Below are 20,928 nucleotides of genomic sequence, written 5' to 3'. Positions count from 1 at the left end.
GGTGTTCTTTGGGAATCACAAGATGCCCTGTAGCGATAAGAAATAAAGAAACAAAGTCATAAACAAATGAGAGATTGAAGTGAAATTCATTCCATATTGTTTGTGTATACACACACATATGTACACAATATTTCATTATAGCAATAATTTTTACTCACAGGTTTCTCCAGATTTAAAGTATGGACTAGACAATAAAAGTTAAGGCACAAATTATCTGTAGAGTTTGACATTGTTAAAACTGAAAGATATCCATGAATTATTTTCCAACTTTTCAATTCTGTGAATTTGTAAACAGTGGTGTAGAAAATGTAATTTCTTGATTATGATGAATCATCTTGAATGAATCTATATATCAATTCGGTTTTTCTCAGCCTAGCAAATGCTTATATCTATGGTCCTTATGTGCCAGAAAAAGCTCTAGACACTTTGTATGAATATTCAGTTATTATTCTCAACAAATCTATGAGATTGATTACTCGTTATCCCCATTTAACGTGTGAAGCACAGAGCTTGAGTAATGTATATTTAAGTTTACAAAATTATTATCGCCAAAGCCAAACTTAGTGCTCGGGTGGAGTGATTCCCAAGTCCACTGGTCTCACCTGAATTTAAATCACATTGAATTTAACTTAATTCATGATCAGTCTTTCTCCCCTGTCATAAACTCAGTGTTTGGGGTTTCACAGTGACAGAACCAAGAGATACGTCCATGGTGCATGTGGTATCATCACTGTAGCAGTAGGGGCTCGGACAACCAGCAAAGGCAGTCTGGGGAGGGCATGGCATTGAGTATAAAGCTTGGGCTCTGGGACCAGGTTCATGTCAGTCTTAGCATTCACCACTGAGGAGTCTTTAGTCCGAACCTAACTCCCAGTTTTCTTCATCTACAAAATGAAAATAGTAATGAGACTTCACTCAAGGTATTATTGTAAGACCACTGTAAGAATTAAATGAGGTAGTATATAATAATATAAAAATCAAAGTGAGCAAAATGAGGAGTATTTAGTAGAACCTGATTAGTGTAAGGGATAGTATTCTTAGTAGGATGGGATGATAGCCTCTCTGTTGGCTTAAGAAAGGTCTGGGGTGACACACAAGCTCAGCGTGGTTGAGTGGTCTGCTGGCATCCCTCTTCAATATGCTTTATATCACACACTCGGTTGGTTTCCTGGGCTCTTCTGTGCCTTCAGTGTTTCTCAGTCTGTCTGTCCTCTGCCTACATGAGTGGCTGTTTCGGCTACCTCATGGGAGCCATTCTTTTGCTTCATTTCTTTCTTAAGATCCATGTTTTAGTTTGTGTTGAAATTGTCCCCTTTCTTAAACTCATTCTTTCTCTCTTTATTTTTATCCCACAGTCGAATTGCAGGGATCACTGGGTAGAAGTTCCTAGTTTGTTGGTCTTTAGCCTGAAGATATGTGTTTTGGCCAATTACATGTTTTGAAATTGTTTACTTGAATGTCATCTTGTGTAGGAATCGTATTTTTAATCTTTTCATTTGACTTGGATGCCTTTAGAAGGACATTTGTCCCTTGCTAATCATTGGTTCACTGCTGTCCTCCTTAATTCTTTCAACAGATAGTGAACAAGATAAAATTAACAGCTACTCAATCAGAGCACACCTATCCATCTTTTTTAAAATCTCTTTTAGGAGAGCAGCATGATAATGTTTCACAATGATCAGTAAACTCCCCACGGATGGAAGTCTTGATACATGTGTCTAGCCTCAAACCACTGCTTTAGACGTGCCAATGAGAAAAAATGAAATATGGTCTTTTGTAGCAACGTGGATGGAACTGGAGAGTGTTATGCTAAGTGAAATAAGTCATACAGAGAAAGACAGATACCATATGTTTTCACTCTTATGTGGATCCTGAGAAACTTAACAGAAGACCATGGGGGAGGGGAAGGGGAAAAAAAAGTTAGAGACGGAGGGAGCCAAACCATAAGAGACTCTTAAAAACTGAGAATACTCTGAGGGTTGATGGGGGGTGGGAGGGAGGGGAGGGTGGGTGATGGGTATTGAGTAGGGCACCTGTTGGGATGAGCACTGGGTGTTGTATGGAAACCAATTTGACAATAAATTTCATATTAAAAAAAGAAATTTATTTCTGTGCTTAAATAATTCATAGTATGTGTAGATGCCCTATTGGTTTTGCTTGAATTACATTTCTCACTGAAAGTGTATATAGGACATAGAAGCTTACCTTGCTGCTGGGAAAGAAGGAACAGTCAATCCTGAAGAGTTAGCTTGGAATCAGAAATTCAGCCATGGGATGATGCACACATACTGTGAGAGATAGTCTTTACCAGGTACTAGTCAAATAGTTCCAACATGTTTAAGGTAAATAAAGATGAAGGGAAGAATGCGACATGGAGCCAGGAACCTATGCTGAAGTGCCGAATCCACGATGCAATCTTTGTGTACCTTCTTATCTCTAAAATGAAGCAGAAAATTACTTCTCCCGCATGATTCGAGAAATTTGTCTGTGAAACAGGCTCTATGACATGCCTGTCCGAGGGGCTATCATTCTAAAGTCAATGAATATAATTTTCATCTTGAGGCGTGTTCCCTGGCCATCATTGGAAGTTCATGACAAATCCTCAGGTGAGGATTTGGCGATGGGAGGAAAGTGTATGTACTAATGACTACTAACATTCAGACAAATATATGATGGCCAAAGGGGTTCAGCACATGTCTGCTCCTTTTGAAATGAGATCACATTGAGACATACTGGGAGTTTTAAAAGCTATTTCATGGGGATTAGGAGGGAATTACAGAGACATAAGGTCTCTGGGGATGTCCCTCAGGAGGGCATCTGTAGCTCTTATCTCACTTTTCTAGGAAAGTATCAATTAGCTTTCCTATGGGGACTTAATTGGATATGTTGAGGGTGCACACATGTTTTTATATTACTTGTTTTCTCTGTCTCCTTGCTTTCTAATTTTTAAAAAAAAATTTTAACGTTTTATTTATTTTTGAGAGAGAGAGAGAGAGACAGAGCATGAGCAGGGGAGGGGCAGAGAGAGAGGGAGACACAGAATCAGAAGCAGACCCCAGGCTCTGAGCTGTCAGCACAGAGCCTGACGCGGGGCTCGAACACACAAACTGTGAGATCATGACCTGAGCCGAGGTCGGATGCTCAACTGACTGAGCCACCCAGGCATCCCCCTGCTTTCTAATTAAAGTGTAATCTACAAACAGTAAAATTTATAGTTTTCAGTATTGTAGTTATTGAACAACTGTTCAAACTGGGTCAAATTTATCCAGTCACACCACCACTAACACAAACACAATATAGAAGAGTTCCATCATTTGAACAAAATCTCTGAGCTTCTTTGCCATCAACCCTCTTCCTGCCCTAAGGTGACTACTAAACCATTTTCTGTCCATATTGCTTTGTTTTTGTAGGAAGGTCATTTAAAGAGAATCTTAGCACATGTAGACTCTGATTCTGGCTTCTCCCAGTTAGCATGGTGCATTTGAGACCCATCCATATTAACTATATTAATTTCCTAGAGCTGTCATAAAAAGTTACCACATACTGGATGTCCTATATAACAGAAACTTATTATCTCACATTTCTGGAGGCTAGAAATCTAAGATCAAGCTGCTAGCAATGTGGTTCTGTTGGTTCTCTCTGAAAGCTGTAAGGGAGTATCTGTTTCATACTTTTCTCTTAGCTTCTGGGTGGTTTGCTGGCCATCTTTCGCATCCCTTGTCTTCTGCTATCACATCCTGATCTCTGTGTTCATCTTCACATGGTGTTGTCCTTGTGTGTATGTCTCCCCAAGTTTTCCATTTTTATAAAGACACCAGTCATAATGACTTGGAAGCCCTTTCTGTTCCAGTGGGACCTTATCTTAATTATTATATCTGTAGGGACCCTATTTTTGAGCAAGATCATCTTCTGAGGTACTAGGAGTTAGGACTTCAACATATAAAATTTAGGAGACACAATTTGACCCATAATATATCAGTAATTTTTTTTTTCATTGCTGGTTATATTCCATTATATGGACATTACAGGTTATTTATGTGTTTCCCAGTTGGGGGACACTTGTGTCCCATCTAGTATCTCAGAATTAGGTGGGGCGCCTGGGTGGCTCAGTCGGCTAGGCGGCCGACTTCGGCTCAGGTCATGATCTCACGGTCAGTGAGTTTGAGCCCCGCGTCGGGCTCTGTGCTGACAGCTCAGAGCCCGGAGCCTGTTTCAGATTCTGTGTCTCCCTCTCTCTCTCTGACCCTCCCCCGTTCATGCTCTGTCTCTCTCTGTCTCAAAAATAAATAAACGTTAAAAAAAAATTAAAAAAAAAAAAAGAAAAAAAAAGAATTAGGAATAAAGTATGTCTAAACATTTGCCTATTTTTTCATGAACTAGATTTTAATTTCATTTGGGTAATTATCTCTGAGTTAGATTGCTGGGTCAGATAGTAAATATACATTTAATTAAGTAGAAACTACCTAACTGTCTTTTTGAGTGTTGACATGGAGAGAACCTACCCCTTCCCAGACAACCTGTGCTATGAACTTGTACTATCATATGTGGGAAACAAATCTGTAGTACACTGAATAATCACTGTAGTGATTATTCAGAGTACTAATCAGTACGCTGATTAGTACACTGATTACTACTATCACTATTAATAATCAGTGTAGTGATTACACTGTAGTAATCAGTGTAGTACACTGAATATGAGATCTTGTCAACTGGAATGTGTTACGCTTTCCATATAGCAAAGACTTTGCAATTATGGTTAACTTAAGGGCATAAACTTGGTAGATTATCATGGGTTCATTTTCGGACCCTAAAGGCAATATCCAGGGTCTTTATGAGAGAAGGGCACAAAAAATGGAAGAGTAAGGATTCCAAGGGTCTGTAACTCCACAGAAACGCTAGCTAAACAAAACAAAAACAAAAAATAAGCCAAACTATCAGAAGAAACTTGGTTTCAGATATATGGAAAATACCAAAAGGTATAACAACCAAGTAAATGTCAAATCATGAAAATGACTCATCTATAGTGTTTATGGAAACAGGTAGGTGACAAGCAGGTAAGTGACCTCAAGCTACAACAGAGGCATGAGACACCACACACAAAGGATATAGTCAATAATAATAGTTTAGAAAACTGATGAAACAAACAAATACAATCTACAACAAACAAAACAATAAAAGCAAAAACCTGAGTTGGAAGAATCTGAATTCCCAAAGTTAGCACACTATATATTCACAATATTCAGTTTTCAACAAAAATTGAAATATGAAGAGAAACAAGAAAGTATATCCCATCCACAGGGGGAAAAAAAAGAAATTAACAGAAACTTCCTGAAGAAGCATGACATTACACTTATTGGACACAGTAAAAATTGTACTGGACACAGATTTTTAAATCAACTGTCTTCAATATACTGAAGGAACTAAAGGAATCCAGGATAATTATGTCTCAGCTTTGGAGAATATCAATAATGATACAGAAATGATCATAAAAGAACTACATATAAGTTCTGGAGCTGAAAATACAACTGAAATGAAAATTTTACTAGAGAGTTTGATCATTATTTGATTAGGAAGAAAAAAGAATTAGCAAATTTCAAATATTTCAAATGAGTTAATCAGTGTGAGGAACAGAAAAAAAAAAGAATGAAGACAAGCCGAACAGAGCTTAAGAGACCTGTGGATCACCATCAAGTGTACCAACATTTGCATAATGACAGTTCCAGAGGGAGAGAAGAAAGAAGAGGCAGAAAGAGTATTTGAAGAAATAAAGGCTAGAATTTCCCCAAATTGGATTTTAAAATGTATCTTTACATTGAAGTAGCCCATGAAACAGCAAGTAGGATATCACCACCGCATTCTGTGAGGTCAATATTACCTCAATAAGAAAGCCAGATAAAGACATTACAATAAATGAAAGCTATAGGCCAATATTTCTTATGAATATAGATGCAACGATAACCAACAAAATGTCAGTGAACCAAATCCAGCTACCTAATAATATAATTGTATAGCAGGACTTAATAGGATTTATCCTAGGAATACAAGGATGGTTCAATATGCAAAAAGCAACCAATGTCATAAGCCACTAAACAGAATCAAGGAAAAGAATATGGTCACCTTGGGGTGACTGGGTGGCTCAGTCGGTTAAGCGTCTGACTTTGGCTTAGGTCATGATCTCGCAGTTTGTGAGTTCAAGCCCCAGTCAAGTTCTGTGCTGTCAGTTCAGAGCCCGGAGCCTGCTTCGGATTCTGTGTCTCCCTCTCTCTCTGCCCCTCCCCTGCTCACGCTCTGTCTCTCTCTGTCTTTCAAAATATGAATAAACGTTAAAAAAAAAAAAAGAATATGATCATCTCATTGATTTATAAAAAGCCTCTGACAGGGGCTCCTGAGTGGCTCAGTGGGTTAAGCCTTTGAGTCTTGATTTCAGCTCAGGTCATGATCTCATGGGTTTGTGAGTTTGAGCCCCATGCTGGCTCCACACCGTCAGTGTGGAGCCTGCTTGGGATTCTCTCTCTCTCTTCACCTTTCCTACTTTCTCCCTCTTTCTCCCTCTTTCTCCCACTTTCTCCCTCTCTTTCAAAATAAATAAATAAACTTAAAAAAAAGCTTTTTACAAACTCTAACTACTTTTATTATAAAAAGAAAAATGCAGAAATCTAAAATACTGTGAAAATTCCTCAACTTGATGAAGGGCACTTATGAAGGAAACCACATTATTATTCAAAAATGGAAGGTAGAATTCTTTCCCCTAAGTTAAAGTGCAAAATAAAGATATTGATTTCACCACTTCCACTCAAAATTGCACTGGTAGGTCTAACCAGAGCAATTAGGGTGAAAGAAAGAAAGAAAGAAAGAAAGAAAGAAGAAAGAAAGAGAAGGAATCCAAAATGAAAAAGAAAAATTAATATCTTTAAAATTTTTTTAAATGTTTATTTATTTCTGAGAGAAAGAGAGAGAGAGAGAGAGAGAGAGAGAGAGAGAGCATGAGTGGGTGAAGGCAGAGAGAGAGGGAGACACAGAGTCCTAAGGAAGCTCCAGGCTCTGAGCTGTCAGCACAGAGCCTGATGCGGGGCTCGAACCCATGAACTGTGAGATCATGACCTTGAGCCCCTTCAAGCTGTGCACCTGCATAGTGCTGGCCCAATTCCTGTCACTGACCTCCACTGCTATAGATCACCTCAAATTTTCAAACAAAAGTAGCCTTCTCCAAGCATATGTTTATAAGCTTGTCTAAAATCACAAAGAAAGAATGTTTAAAGCAGCAAGAGAAAAAAATGATCTCATACAAGGGAATCCCCACAAGGCTATCAGGGTATTCTCAGCAGAGACCTGGCAGGCCAGGAGAGAGTGGGATAATACATTCAAAGTGTTGAAAGAAGAAATAGCTGACCAACAATACTTTACCCAACAAAGTTGTCCTTCAGAAATGAAGGTGAGATAAGGTCTTTCCCAAACAAACAAAGTCACAAGAACTGCCTTACAGGGAATACTGAAAGGAATCCATCAAGCTGGAATAAAAAGGTGTTAATTAGTAACATGAAAGCAGATAAAAAGAAATGATGCACTGGTAAAGGCAAGTGCATGGTCAGATTCAGAATATTCAAATAAATTAAGTTTATTTATTTATTTGGAGAGAGAGAGAGAGCACAAACATGGGAGGGGCAGGGAGAGAGGGAGGGAGAGAGAGAGAGAGAGAGAGAGAGAGAGAAAGAGAATCCCAAGTAGGTTCTTCACTGTCAGCACAGAGCCTGATATGGGGCTTAAACTCACGAACGGTGAGATCATGACCTGAGCAGAAACCAAGAGTCAAATGCTTAACCAATTGAGCCACTCAGGTGCCCCTTAACTTTTTAAATAAGAGTATGAAAATAGCTGTTGCTATGATAATTTCTTTTTTTTTTTTTTTTTTTTAATTTTTTTTTTAACGTTTATTTATTTTTGAGACAGAGAGAGACAGAGCATGAACGGGGGAGGATCAGAGAGAGAGGGAGACACAGAATCCGAAACAGGCTCCAGGCTCTGAGCGGTCAGCACAGAGCCTGACGTGGGGCTCAAACTCACCGGCCGCGAGATCATGACCTGAGCCGAAGTCGGCCGCTTAACCGACTGAGCCACCCAGGCGCCCCATATGATAATTTCTTAATAGGCACACAATATAAGAAGATGTAAAGAGAGATATCAAAAACATAAAATGGGAAGGGAGAATTAAAGAGTAGACTTTTTGTGTGCAATTGAAGTTAAATTGAAACCAGCTTAAAATAGAATGTTGTACATATAGAGTGTTCTAGTCAGCATCAGAGTAACCACAAAACAAAAACCTATAGTAGAAACAAATGAGAAAAAGAACAAAGGATCAAAATATATCACAACAGAAATATTATCAGTTCACAAAGGAAGACAGAAACAAAGGAATTACAAAACATTCAGCAAACAAATAACAAGATGGCAATAGTAAGTCCTTACCTTTAAATATAAATGCATTAAATTCTCTAATCAAAAGATATAGTATATCTGAATGAATAAAAAACCCTACAAGACCCAAGCATATTCTATCTACAAGAGACTCATATCAGTTTCAAAGACACACATAAGTTCAAAGAGAAGGGATGCAAAAAGATATTCCAGGCAAATGGAGACTAAAGAGAGCAGAGGTAACTATACTTATATCAGACAAAATAGGTTTTATGTCAAAAACAGTAATAAGAAACCAATAATCATTACATAATTATAAAAGCATCAATTCATCAAGAGAATATAATGATTGTACACACACACACACACACACACACACACACATCCAACCTCAGAGCACCTAAATATATTAAGGAAACATAACAATACTAACAAATCTGAAGGGAGTAATAAACAACAATACAATGATAGTAAAGGACTCCAGTATCCCACTTTCAACAACTGAATAAATATCAAGACAAAATCAATATGGAAATTTTGGATTTGAACTATATTTTAGATCAAATGGACCTAATGGGCATATACAATGCACCACATCCCACAGGAAGAGAATATACTTTCTTCTCAAGTACACACTGAATATTCTCCAGGATAGATGCTATCTTAGGTCGCAAACAAGTTTTAGCAAGTCAAAAAGATTAAAATCAGATCAAAAATCTTTTCAACCACAGTGGCATGAAACTAGGTATCAATAACAGGAAGAAAACTGGAAAATTCACAAATGTAGAAATTAAACAACACAGTCCTGAACATTTAATGGGTCAACGATGAAATAAAATGGGAAATCAAAAAATATCTTGAAAATGTGAAAATGGAAACACAATATACTAAAATGTATGGATCGCAGCAAAAGTTATTCTAAGAGGGAAGTTTATAGCAATGCATTCTGACGTTTTAAAAATTTCAAATAAACAACATAATTTTATACCTCAAGGAAATAGAAAACCAAGAACAAATTAAGCCCAAAGTTAGCAGAAGAAAGGAAATAACAGATCAGAGCAGAAACAATGAAATAGATAAAAGGAAAATAATAGAAAAAAATCTATGTAATTACAAGGTTGGTTTTTTGAAAAGATACTCAAAAATACCAAACCTTTAGCTAGACTTACCAAGAAAAGAAGAGAAAGAGTCAAGTTAATAAATTTGTAAATGACATTATAACTGATGTCATAGAAATACGAAGGCTAATAAAAGACTACTATGAACAACTATATGCCAACAAATTGGACAACCTGGATGTAATGGATACATTCCTAGAAACATATGAACTTCCAAGGCTAAATGATAAAAAAACAATTTTTAAATCAGAACAGATCATTAACAAGTAAGAGCCAGTAATCAAAACTTTGCTAAGAATGAAAATCTCAGGAACAGATGGCTTCATGGGTGATTTCTACGAAACATTTAAAGAAAAATTAACACCAGTATTTCTCAGCTTCGTCCCAAAAATTGAAGAGGAAGGAACACTCCCAAATTTCACAGGGCCAGCATTATCCTGCTGCCAAAGCCAGATATGCATTCTACAAAAAAAGAAAACTACAGGTCACTATCCCTGATGAATAGTGGCAAAAATTCTCAATAAAATACTAGTAAACCTAATTCAACAGCACATGAAAAGAATCATAAACCATGATCAAGTGGGATTTATCCCTAGGATTCAAGGATGGTTAAACATATGCGAATTAATAAGTGCAATACATCACATAGATGGAACAGACAAAAGTCAGTAATTGTAAGTACAAAGCAATACGATTAATAAGTGTCTCAATAGTTATATGGAAAGGATTGACAATATAGAGGAGGAAATTTTAAAAGGCAGGGAATGGAACGGAAAGGAAAGGAAACATTTCTTGAACATTTTGTTCTGTTTATGACATTGCACTATGTTCTAGCTTAATCAGTATATAATTGTGTGAGGCAGGCATTATTTGCCCCAACGGAAGCTCAGAACATTTGATTAGCTTGTCCTATATTGACAAGCTTGTTGGGGAGGGCACCTGTTAGGATGAGCACCGGGTGTTGTATGGAAACCAATTTGACAATAAATTTCATATTAAAAGTAAATGAATGAATGAATGAATAAATAAATAAATAAATAAATAAGAAAAGCTTGTTAGAATAGGGTTCATGTCGAGCTATTTTCTGTCTAACAGCTGTGCTAATTTTATGTGTGCTAGCCATTTTTGTTTCGATTTGGAGATTGAGTTGAGGGCTCACAAATAAATGATTGTGGCATTAAATTGTGTTAGAGCAGTTTGACAGTTTTCCTCATCATATAGCCCCTCACTTCTGACTTACTTCAAACAGCATGTAGATCGACTTACAGGAAATGTTCTGTATTCGTTAGTGGGAATAATACCAGCTGCCATACAAGCAGATTCCAGTATTTCAGTGCCATGGTCATAGACGTTTTTGCTTACATACTGTTCAGTTCGTTGTTCTATGGGAAATCATCCTGTGGTTCAGTGACCCAGAGTCTCTCAGCTTAGTGGTTTTCCCATGTCTTGCAGTATGAATTCTACCAGCCGATGACAAAGACTGACAGTGAGCAGAAGATCACACGGAAAGTTTCAGGAGACTAACTTGAAAGGAGCACATGACTCACGCTCATGTTTCAGTCACGGGAACACAATCCCAGGAACTCAGTTTCTTGAGAGCTGGAAAATGGAGCCTACTAGCTACATGCTCAGGAATGAAAGAGAAATTGCTGGGAAAACAATTAATTGTATTTTCCATTATAATGTTTTGATCGGCAAATGTCCGTTTTACATTTCCTCCATCCAGAGGACACTTGATGCACCTGCACCAGGGAGACAACCTAAAATCCATAGACCCTAAAATCGCCAGAGAAGTTCCACATCCAGCCTAACGAATTGATTAAATTGCCTCTCCATCGAGTCTAGAAATGGCTCCTTATGGTCTGACAACTTACAAAATAAAAAGAAAATTGACCTCATTCTGTAGTCATACCCAGCAAATAATGTTAGACCAGGTTAAAAAAAAAACCCTCCCATTCATAACAGAGAGTAATGGAAGACATACCAGACAGTTCACAAATCTTGCTGAATTGACATTACAAAGCCCTGGTGATGGGAAATATTTCTTTATGAGACTTGATTTTTTTTTCTCTAGGCATAATTCGATTTTTCACTGTTTTCCTTGGTTCCTTGTTCCAACCACTTGAATGTTTTTTTTCTTACCCATTATTCTTTATTGCCACTTCTGAAACATATCAAACACAAAACTATGTCGCACACAACACTAACAAAAGTAGTTTATTCGTGAACTTGCATCAAAAAAAAAACCCCATTTCCAGTAAATTTCATTTCAGCAGGAGTTCGAGGGTGTTATTAAAGAGTAAATTCATTGAGTGAAATGAAGAAATACTGAGCCAGTGTATATTTGGCAGGTGCTTTGTTAAGATATGGCTTTTGGAAGTGGGGGAGATGTTCTAACTGGTCTTCAGGTACATTTGTCACTGATTGGTTGGCTGCAAGTAGGCAAGTGAACAGTTAGGGAAATTTAAAAAGAGGAAGAATTATTCGCTGTTAGAGGTGGCGAGTTTTTGAGACTGCTAATTTTCTACAAGAGCTGAGATCATTATCAGGTTGATATTGGTGGTGTTCCCCCCTTGAAGTGAGTTTTTGTGACTCGCTTTCACCTATATAACTTGGAATTTCTGGAGTTGTTTTGATGCTCAGAAAAGTTATTTTTAAATAAGGCTCAAAGCTTTATTTTCAGTGAAATAACCATACAAAGCTATTGCTTAAAAGGACTTTCCATGCACTCGAGGGAAATAAATGAAATAAATAAATGTAAGAGCTGAATGTTGATAATGCCTATGAAAAATAGAGCAGGCTTAGGGAAAAAGTCCATGGAAAAGGAGTCACTATCTTGTAAAGTTCTTGTGGCAGGCGTCTACGGACTACTTGAGTGGGTAACATTTAACCAGCACTCTGAAATAAGTGTAGAAATAGCCCATGGAGAAAATAGCTAATACCGAGACAAGGCAAGATTGGGGCTGTCCAGTATTTCCAGTACAAGGGTGAATGAGGGGGATGAATGATTACTCCACTAAAGTACAAGTTAATGAGTGGCATTAACCATTTCAAAGCATTTATTACCAAAAAAAAAAAAAAAACCCAAGTACCATTATTATTTTTGAATGCATTTTTAATTTTAGTTTTGCATGTTTATTTTTGAGAGGGAGAGAGCATGCGGGGGAGGGGCAGTAACAGAGGGAGACAGAGGATCCGAAGTGGGCTCCGAGCTGACAGCAAGGCTGAAACTCACGAAATATGAGTTTATGACCTGAGCCAAAGTCGGATGCTTGGCCACCCAGATGCCCCTTTAATGTAATTTTTAAGACAAAATGTGAAGAATTGGTACTCAAAAGATAAAGGTAAAAATAATGTAATTACATCTCCTTTTATTCTAACATGCTTATTTTCTTTGGCAAACATCCACGTGAATATACTCTTTTCTTTCCAAATCACTCAGTAATGACTGAAGCTTTAATTTGTTGAGTTGCTATCATTATTTGCCTCTGGATGGAATGTGCCAACAAAAGTACATACTTCATCATGAAATAATCTTTATTAAAAACCATTACTTTTTTTTTTTTGCATTTTAGAGGGTTGGACTTATTCCTCAACAAAAATAAATAATATTAGACCAATATTTTTTCTAATACCCCAAATGTCCTTAACATTTGAGTCATGGCATGGAGTAAATCTAATAAGGATTTAATAGCTTTCTGTGGATTCTACTTCATTAAGACAAAACCTAGAGAAAAATTTGCCTTTTTAACAACCTTTTTGAATGCATTCTTGACCTCTTTGTTCCTCAGGCTATAGACCACAGGGTTCAGCATGGGGATGAGCACAGTGTAGAACACGGATGTGATTTTGTCTGTGTCCATGGAATGGCTGGAACTTGGCTGTAAGTACATGATGATGACTGTCCCATAAAATATGGAAACTGTAATGAGGTGAGACACACAGGTGGATAAAGCCTTCTGGTATCCCTCACCTGAGTGTATCTTCAGAATGGTAGTAAATATGAACAGGTAGGAAATAAAGATAACAAAAAGTGCAAAAAAGACATTGAAGCTTGAGATAAAAACAAGAATCAGCTCACTTTTGTGTTTATCAGAGCACGTCAAAGTCATGACAGCTGGAATATCACAGAAAAAGTGATGAACCACACTGGACACACAGAAAGAGAGACTAAAGGTGTCTCCAATGTTTATAGAGGCATTTAAGACACCACAGGCATACGAGCCTATGGCCAGACGAGCACACAAACCTGTCGTCATGGTGGTGGTGTAATGGAGGGGTTTGCACACTGCTGCATAGCGGTCATAGGCCATTGAGGCCAAGAGGTAATTTTCCACAGTGGCAAAGACTGCAAAAAAGAACATCTGGGCAGCACATGCATTGTAGGAGATGACCTTGTCTCCCATTAGGAGCCCAGCCATGACCTTGGGAGTGACTGTTGAGGAGTAACAAAAGTCAACCAGAGACAGGTTACTGAGGAAGAAATACATAGGAGTGTGGAGACGAGAGTCCAGCAAGATCAGCACGATCATCCCCAGGTTTCCAATCAGAGTGACGAGGTAGATGAGCATGAACATTATAAAGAGAGGAAACTGCAGTTCTGGGTTATCGGTTAGTCCCAGCAGGATGAAATCGGTCACGTCTGTACGATTCTTCATGGATGTGATTTGAGAATCACGAGATGCTCTGTGGCAAAGAATGATCAATAAAAAAAAGTTGCATGGAAATTGAAAAGCATGAGCATTATTTTATTATGGCCATACTTTATTTGTGAATATTCTCCATTTCTAAGCATGGGAATGACAAATGCAATTTAGTGATAACTTATCCATAAAAGAATAGACTTTTGTACAGGAAGGTTCATCACAGATCGTCTTCCCAATTTATTTTTGTATATGAGTAAATTGAGTCACAGGAAAGGGTAAAGAGCTGTCTAAGGCCACATGCCAAGAAATGTTTGAACTCCCAAATCAGATCTTTTGGGTTCACTAATCATTTCCACCTCAATAGTGTTTATGTGTATTTATTCATTCCTCTCCATATCCCCATTAGATTGATTAGTTATTATGCTCACATATATCATAAGTAACTTGGCAACAAAGAGATTGAGTATTCAAGTTTACCTGGTTACTGACAGAGCCTTTCTTTAGACACATTCAGAACGGCTCCCAAACTAAATGTCATCAGTGAATTTGAATTGATTTTAATCTCATTCAATTTACACTTAATCATGGTATCCTTTCTTCCAAACTTAATGCTTGGGGTTGCAGAGCAGTGCAATCCACAAATATATGTACATATATGCAGTGAGATTAGTGCAACATTAGAGACACATACAGTCAACAAAGGCAAAAGAAGGTACAGAATTGGGTGTAAAATATTGGCCTCTGGGCTAATGTGTACATGCATTCACACAGAAGAAATCCACTTACCACCTGGGAAATATTGGTCCTAAATGAAGTTTCCTGAGCCTCATTTTATCCATCAGTAAAATGAAGGTGATATTGGAACCTACCTCTGTGTTCCTGTGAGTGTTAGATGAAATAATCAGGACACACAGTTCACGCAATGTGGGTATTCAGCACCATCCCGATGTGTTCTGTTCATAATCTTATAATTAGGATGGAACAAGGTGCCAGTGGGTTTTGACATCCGGCAGCTTTACTCTGATGTGAGTTTTCTGACACTCTATGCCTACTTAGATTTTTTGTGTCTTCCAGTATTTCTCACTCTGTCCTATATCCCCCGTGTTCGTGGCTTTGTCACGCATTCTGTGTGAAAACCCTCACACAGACCTCTTTTGTTTAATTTCTCCTTTTGGTCCACATTTTAGTTTGGGTTGAAAGACTCCTATTTTATCCTAGACATATTCTTACAGTCATTAGTGTCAGCATGTAGCTGGATCATATACACTGAGGGGTGAAAATCCATATATGTGAAGTTGACTCTAGTTTGTAGATTGTTTTTGAGCAAGCACAATGGTTTAAATCCTTTTATTTATACTTGAAGTGTTGAGGGACATCCATTTTCTGGTAACTACTATTTTCCACCATCTTCTTTCTGGCCCCTCTACACATTGCATGTCTGGAATTTAAGGAATTTGTGTTTGTGAACCCATCACTCAATAATAGTATCAAGTTATAATTTCTTGTTTAGCATTTGTCATGTTTTATGATGACTGGAATGCTCTTATTGGGCCCACATGGATAATCCAGTGTAAAATTGTTATCTCAAAATCCTTAACTTTACTCATATGTACACAATACCTTTTACCATGTAAGAGAACATAAGCACAGATTCCAGGATTAGGATGTGGGCATACAGGGGAGCATTATTCTGACTGCCACAGTGGGGACGAAAAGAATACATAATAGGTAAATTATGTAGGGAGTTAGACACTGTTGAAGCTGAGACACCTTCACAGATCTCGTGGCCAACTTTCTGATTGTGTATAATTATCAACAGAAAGAGGTATTAACTTATTCAGGGTCACATATCTGGAATAAATCCATTCCCAGATCATATTTCTGGGAATTAGTAACAACTTTAACCCAGTGTTTATGTGCCAGTATATCTCACAGGTAAAAAATCAGAAACAACAGACAAGTAGGCAGGCAGAGAGACACCAAAGACAGGAATATAGAGGATGGATCAAGAAGGGATAGATGGATGGATGGATGGATGAATGGGTAGATGGATATAGAAGAGGAAAGGCATAAATTGTGTACACACACACACACACACACACACACACCCTAATTTACAGTTAAGAAAATGAAGGATTTGGAAGTTACATGCCTTCTTAAAATTCTACATCTAGTCTGAGTTAAGATAAAAACCCATATATCACTGATTTTAATGCCTGTGGCTTGAATCATTGCATTGTTAGATTTTCTAGATGATCCAGTAATAAAGGGACAGGTTGTAGGGAAATTACAGTAAAACTGGAGTAAGGATCTTGGTAGCTTTATGATGATCCTTCTGGAGTCTGAAGGAGTGTCATTTCACCCTGTTTGGTTAGTTATCCCGTCAATAACAAGTCAACACATAATAAACAGGAGAAATTTACCACCTACCCAATCTTACCATCTATCATAGTTGCAGTGTAAGCCTCGACAGAAGGTTTTCTTTTTTCTAATGCAAGTGCCTGATTTATGGTTTGATTGCCTAGGTAGCCACCCAGAGAGACACCCACTTCAAAGATGTCTATCTCAGAAAAAAAATGTTTATCTCACATGTTCTACCGACTGAGCCAATCAGGTGATGTCTATCTTGAATAAACACATTGCCAGCCACTAGATAAAGAGTTAGCTTCTCACCTCCCAGACTCCTTGGTTTTAGAGATTTTGGTGGATTTCAATAACCTACCATCCAGGCCACTTGTTTTTCTCTTACAATGCTTTAAATTTCCTCTTTTATGCTTTAAATTCACCACTCAAGTGTGAACCCAGATACCTTAGGTGTCCATCCACCACACCAATAGAAGCAGAACCCAGACCTGCTCTCTCTCCCTATCCATGACCTTGCTGTGTGGCCCCAGGAATGCCATGTGGTTTCCAGGATCTGTGAATAATAAACTTTATCTCTTTCAAGTCTCCTGATGGTTACGGCTGAGCAGGTCTTGCAGTCATAACGAGAACCTCAAGAGTCAGTTCAGCCACAAGTCTGGTTGCCAACAGACTTGGACCAGCATAAAACAATAGATTTTTGCTATCTTCTTAAGGGAAGCAGCACGAAATTTCGTAAATACTATCCTACTCTCTGAGGATTAGAATGTTGTGGTTTGTGGTTTGTTTTTTGTTTTTTGTTTTTTTTTTTGCATTTGAATCCTATACTTAAGTCAAGGTTTCAGAAAAAGTGTGCAAACAACTAGATAGGAGCTCAAAAACTCTCAGAGGAGGTAGCTGCCTCGCTGCTTCTGCATCAATTACATTTTTCACTAAAAGCATATATTAAACAGAGAAGCTTACCTTGCTCTTGAAAAAAAATAAAAGACAATCCTGAACTGAGTCTGAAATCAGAAATTCAGACCTAGAAGAATGTATAAACAATTTTGGAGCATATCTCAGGTATTGGTCCCAAAGTTCCAAGGTACATGGAGAGATGAAGAAAGGATCATAAACATGGAGCTAGGAAGCCCAGGCTCAAGTCTTGCATCTACCGTGGATTTTTCTGTGTATTTAGAAGAGTCATTTACCTTACACAGAGCTCAGTTTCCTTATTTGTGGTATAGACATAATAAAATTACTTGTCCCCCGATTTCACAGAATTTTGTCTGTGAATGAGAGTGGGTCTTTAAGGACCTTAGTAAGGGTTATCCTTTCAACATAAAATAATATAATTATTATCTTAGGGTGTTTCCCCTGGCTGTGGTTGCAGGGTCACTGCCAACACTCAGTTTGGGAAAACACTGGTGTGTGTACTAAAAAGCATTAGCATTCATTTAGATAAATGGTGACCAAAAGAGTCTACACGGAGTCTGGTCCCTTTACAATATTGTCGTGTGGAGTCATGATATGATTTCAGGCCCTAATGAATGGGAACCAGGAGAAAATTTGTAGGTGTGAAATTCCTAGGGGACAGGCCCGTATGAGGGCAATCACTTCTATCTAGGGAAGAAGCAATTAAATTGTATACAGGGATATAATTTCTTCTGCTGAGTAGCACATAGATGCATTTGTGGTAATTTTCTTTCCTTCCCCAAATTTTATTAAGCTGTTACTCAGTCCATAACTAGTGGGTTTAATACATTCACATTTTTATATTATTGATATTTATATTGGATTATAAAAACTTACTTTGTTTCTTGTATGCCATCTATTTTATTTTATTTTTTTCCTTTCCATTCTTTTACTTGTAATTAAATTGTAGACTGTTGGAATTTTAGAGATTGATAAATGAAATCCTGTTTTCCTTCTTGGGTTTACAACAAAGCAAAAATATTACACATAGGCCAAAAATATGGAGAGTACATTCAGCTTTAATACTACTAAGGCCATTCAAAAATTTGATTCTGGTATGTAGACAGATGGGTTTCTTTTCCATCCTGAATTACCCTGTTGTAGCCAATGCAGCTGATGTTCTATCCAAATCCCCTAGGCACTCATGTGGCTCCAGAGGTAAAAGTTGAACAATCGAGAAAACAGGTAAAGGTGGCTAAAAGTACAAATATCTAGTTATAAGATAAATAAGTACTAGGGATGTGACATACACCACGATTACTATAATTAACAATACTAATACGTACACTTGAAAGTTTCTAAGATGTTAGATCTTAAAAGTGCTCATCTCAGGATGAAATGTTGTAACTATGTGATGTCATAGATGTTAGTCAAACATCGTTGCCATCATTTCAAATAATTATGTTATATATCTTAAACTTATATAATGTGATTTATCAATTATATCTTAAAAAGCTGGAAAAAACAAAATTTGAAATCACTCAAGGTAACTAACCACTTTAATAGATTGAGGAGAAAGAACACATTAAATTATCTGATTTATTAATTCAGAAAAAGCGTTTAACAAAATCTCCAGTGCCTTCATAAAAGCAACCAGAAATCTGATAGAAGTGAACTTCCTCAAAAGTAGAAAGAGTACTAATGAAAAGCCCACAACTAACATCATACTCAAATGTGAAAGAGTGAAATCCTTCCCTGTAACATCACATATTAAGCAAGGATGCCTGCTTTCACTACTTACATTCAAAGTTGTACTGGAAGTTCTATCTAGAGTAATTACATAAGAAAATAAGAGTTAGAAGGCATATAAATTGGAAAGGAAGAAGAAAAGCCATATGATTTTCAGATGATATCTCACATAGAGAAAATCCAAAAGAATGTACAAGAAACTATTAGCTAACAAACTTATTCACCGAACGAAAATATGTAGTGCTTACATACACTAGCAATAAACAATCCCAGAAGAAAATTAAGGAAAAAATTCCACTTACAATAGCCTCCTTATGTTAAAATACAGAGGAATAATCTTAACCAAGGGTGAAAGTGTTATACACTGAGACTACAGAATAAATTGTTGAAATTCAGGAAGGCCTAAGTAGGTGGAAAGACATTCTGTGTTCACGGATTGGGTCATATGATACTGTTTACTGGCAATACTTTCCAAAGTGATCTACAGTTTTGATGTAATCCCTCTCATAATTCTAATGACCACAAGGAGAAAGGCTACTGCGAAAATTCAAATGTAATTTTGAGGGACCATCAACAGCCAAAACAATATTGAGAAGGAAGAACAAAGTGGGAGGACTCACCCTTCTGGATTTCGAAACTAATACAAATCTAAATTAATCAAAGCAATTTGATATTGCCTCAAGGATAGTGACGTCGGTCAAGTGAATAGAATTGAGAGACAAGAAATAAACCCATGTGTCTATTGTCCGTTGATTTTTGACAAAAATGCTAAGTTCATTCAATGGCAAAAGAAATCTTCAACAAATGGGCTGGGACAGCTGGATATCCACATGTAAGAGTGAAGTTGAATCCCTTCTCACAGCATATATAAAACTCAACACAAAATGGTTGATGACTGAAATATGAGAGCTAAAAACATGAAACCATTAGAAAATATGAGAAAAGTTCCAGACCTTGGATTGAGCAATGGTTTCTTATGTATTACATCAAAAACACAAGCAACAAAAGAAAAAAGAGATAAGATGAACTTCTTCAAAATTACAAACCTTTGTATATCAAAGTATATTTTCAAGAAAATGAAAAGAACGGCTTAAGAATGGGAGAAAAAATTTTGCAAATCACATTACTGATAAGGCTGTAATATGCAGGCTACATAAAGGACTCTTACAACTCAACAACAGAGAAACCAATAGACCCATTGAAAAATTGGCAAAGTCCTTGAACAGACATTTCTCCAAAGAAGATTTACTCAAAGCCAATAAGCACGTGGAAGTATGCTCAAAATCATTGGGCATTAGGGAAAAGTAAGTCAAAACCATGAGATACCATTTCACACCCATTAGGATGGTGTGTAAAAGAAAATGGAAACTAACAAATTGTAGCAAGAATGTGGGTAAATAGGAACCCTTGTACGTTGCTGGTGGGAAAGAAAAATGGAACATTTGCTGTGAAAAACAGTTTCATGGTCTTCAAAAGGTAAGCATAGAATTATCGTATAAACCAGCCATTCTGTTCCTAGTAATATTACCCAAGAATGAAAACAGGTCCTCAAATAACACTTGTGCGTGAATACAAATATTTCTGCTGCATTATTAACAATTGCCAATAGGTGAAAACCATCCAAATGTCTACCAATTGAGAATGGATGAAAAGATGTGGTATATATGTACACTGGGGTATTGTTCAGCCATAAAAAGAAATGAAGCATTGATACATGCTACAACACAGATAAGCCTCTAAAACAATGA

General features: G+C 37.2%; 1 protein-coding gene across 1 annotated transcript; it reads right to left on the bottom strand.

Annotated features, from left to right (window-relative positions):
• Window positions 1–13,237: 13,237 nt before the first annotated feature.
• On the bottom strand, window positions 13,238–14,206 carry LOC125911293 (olfactory receptor 5B2-like). The gene has a single exon (XM_049615138.1). It carries the CDS (start codon window positions 14,186–14,188, stop codon window positions 13,238–13,240), a length of 951 nt encoding a protein of 316 aa, XP_049471095.1. The 5' UTR covers window positions 14,189–14,206.
• Between the last annotated feature and the right edge of the window lie 6,722 nt (window positions 14,207–20,928).

Source organism: Panthera uncia, chromosome D1, assembly GCF_023721935.1.
Source record: "Panthera uncia isolate 11264 chromosome D1, Puncia_PCG_1.0, whole genome shotgun sequence".
Taxonomy (NCBI): domain Eukaryota; kingdom Metazoa; phylum Chordata; class Mammalia; order Carnivora; family Felidae; genus Panthera; species Panthera uncia.
Note: the sequence above shows the minus strand (reverse complement) of the source record. Positions and strands in the feature narration are given on the sequence as shown.

Coding starts and splice junctions, on each gene's coding strand:
- LOC125911293 (XM_049615138.1), bottom strand. CDS start 14,188: ATGAAGAATCGTACAGACGTGACCGATTTCATCCTGCTGGGACTAACC.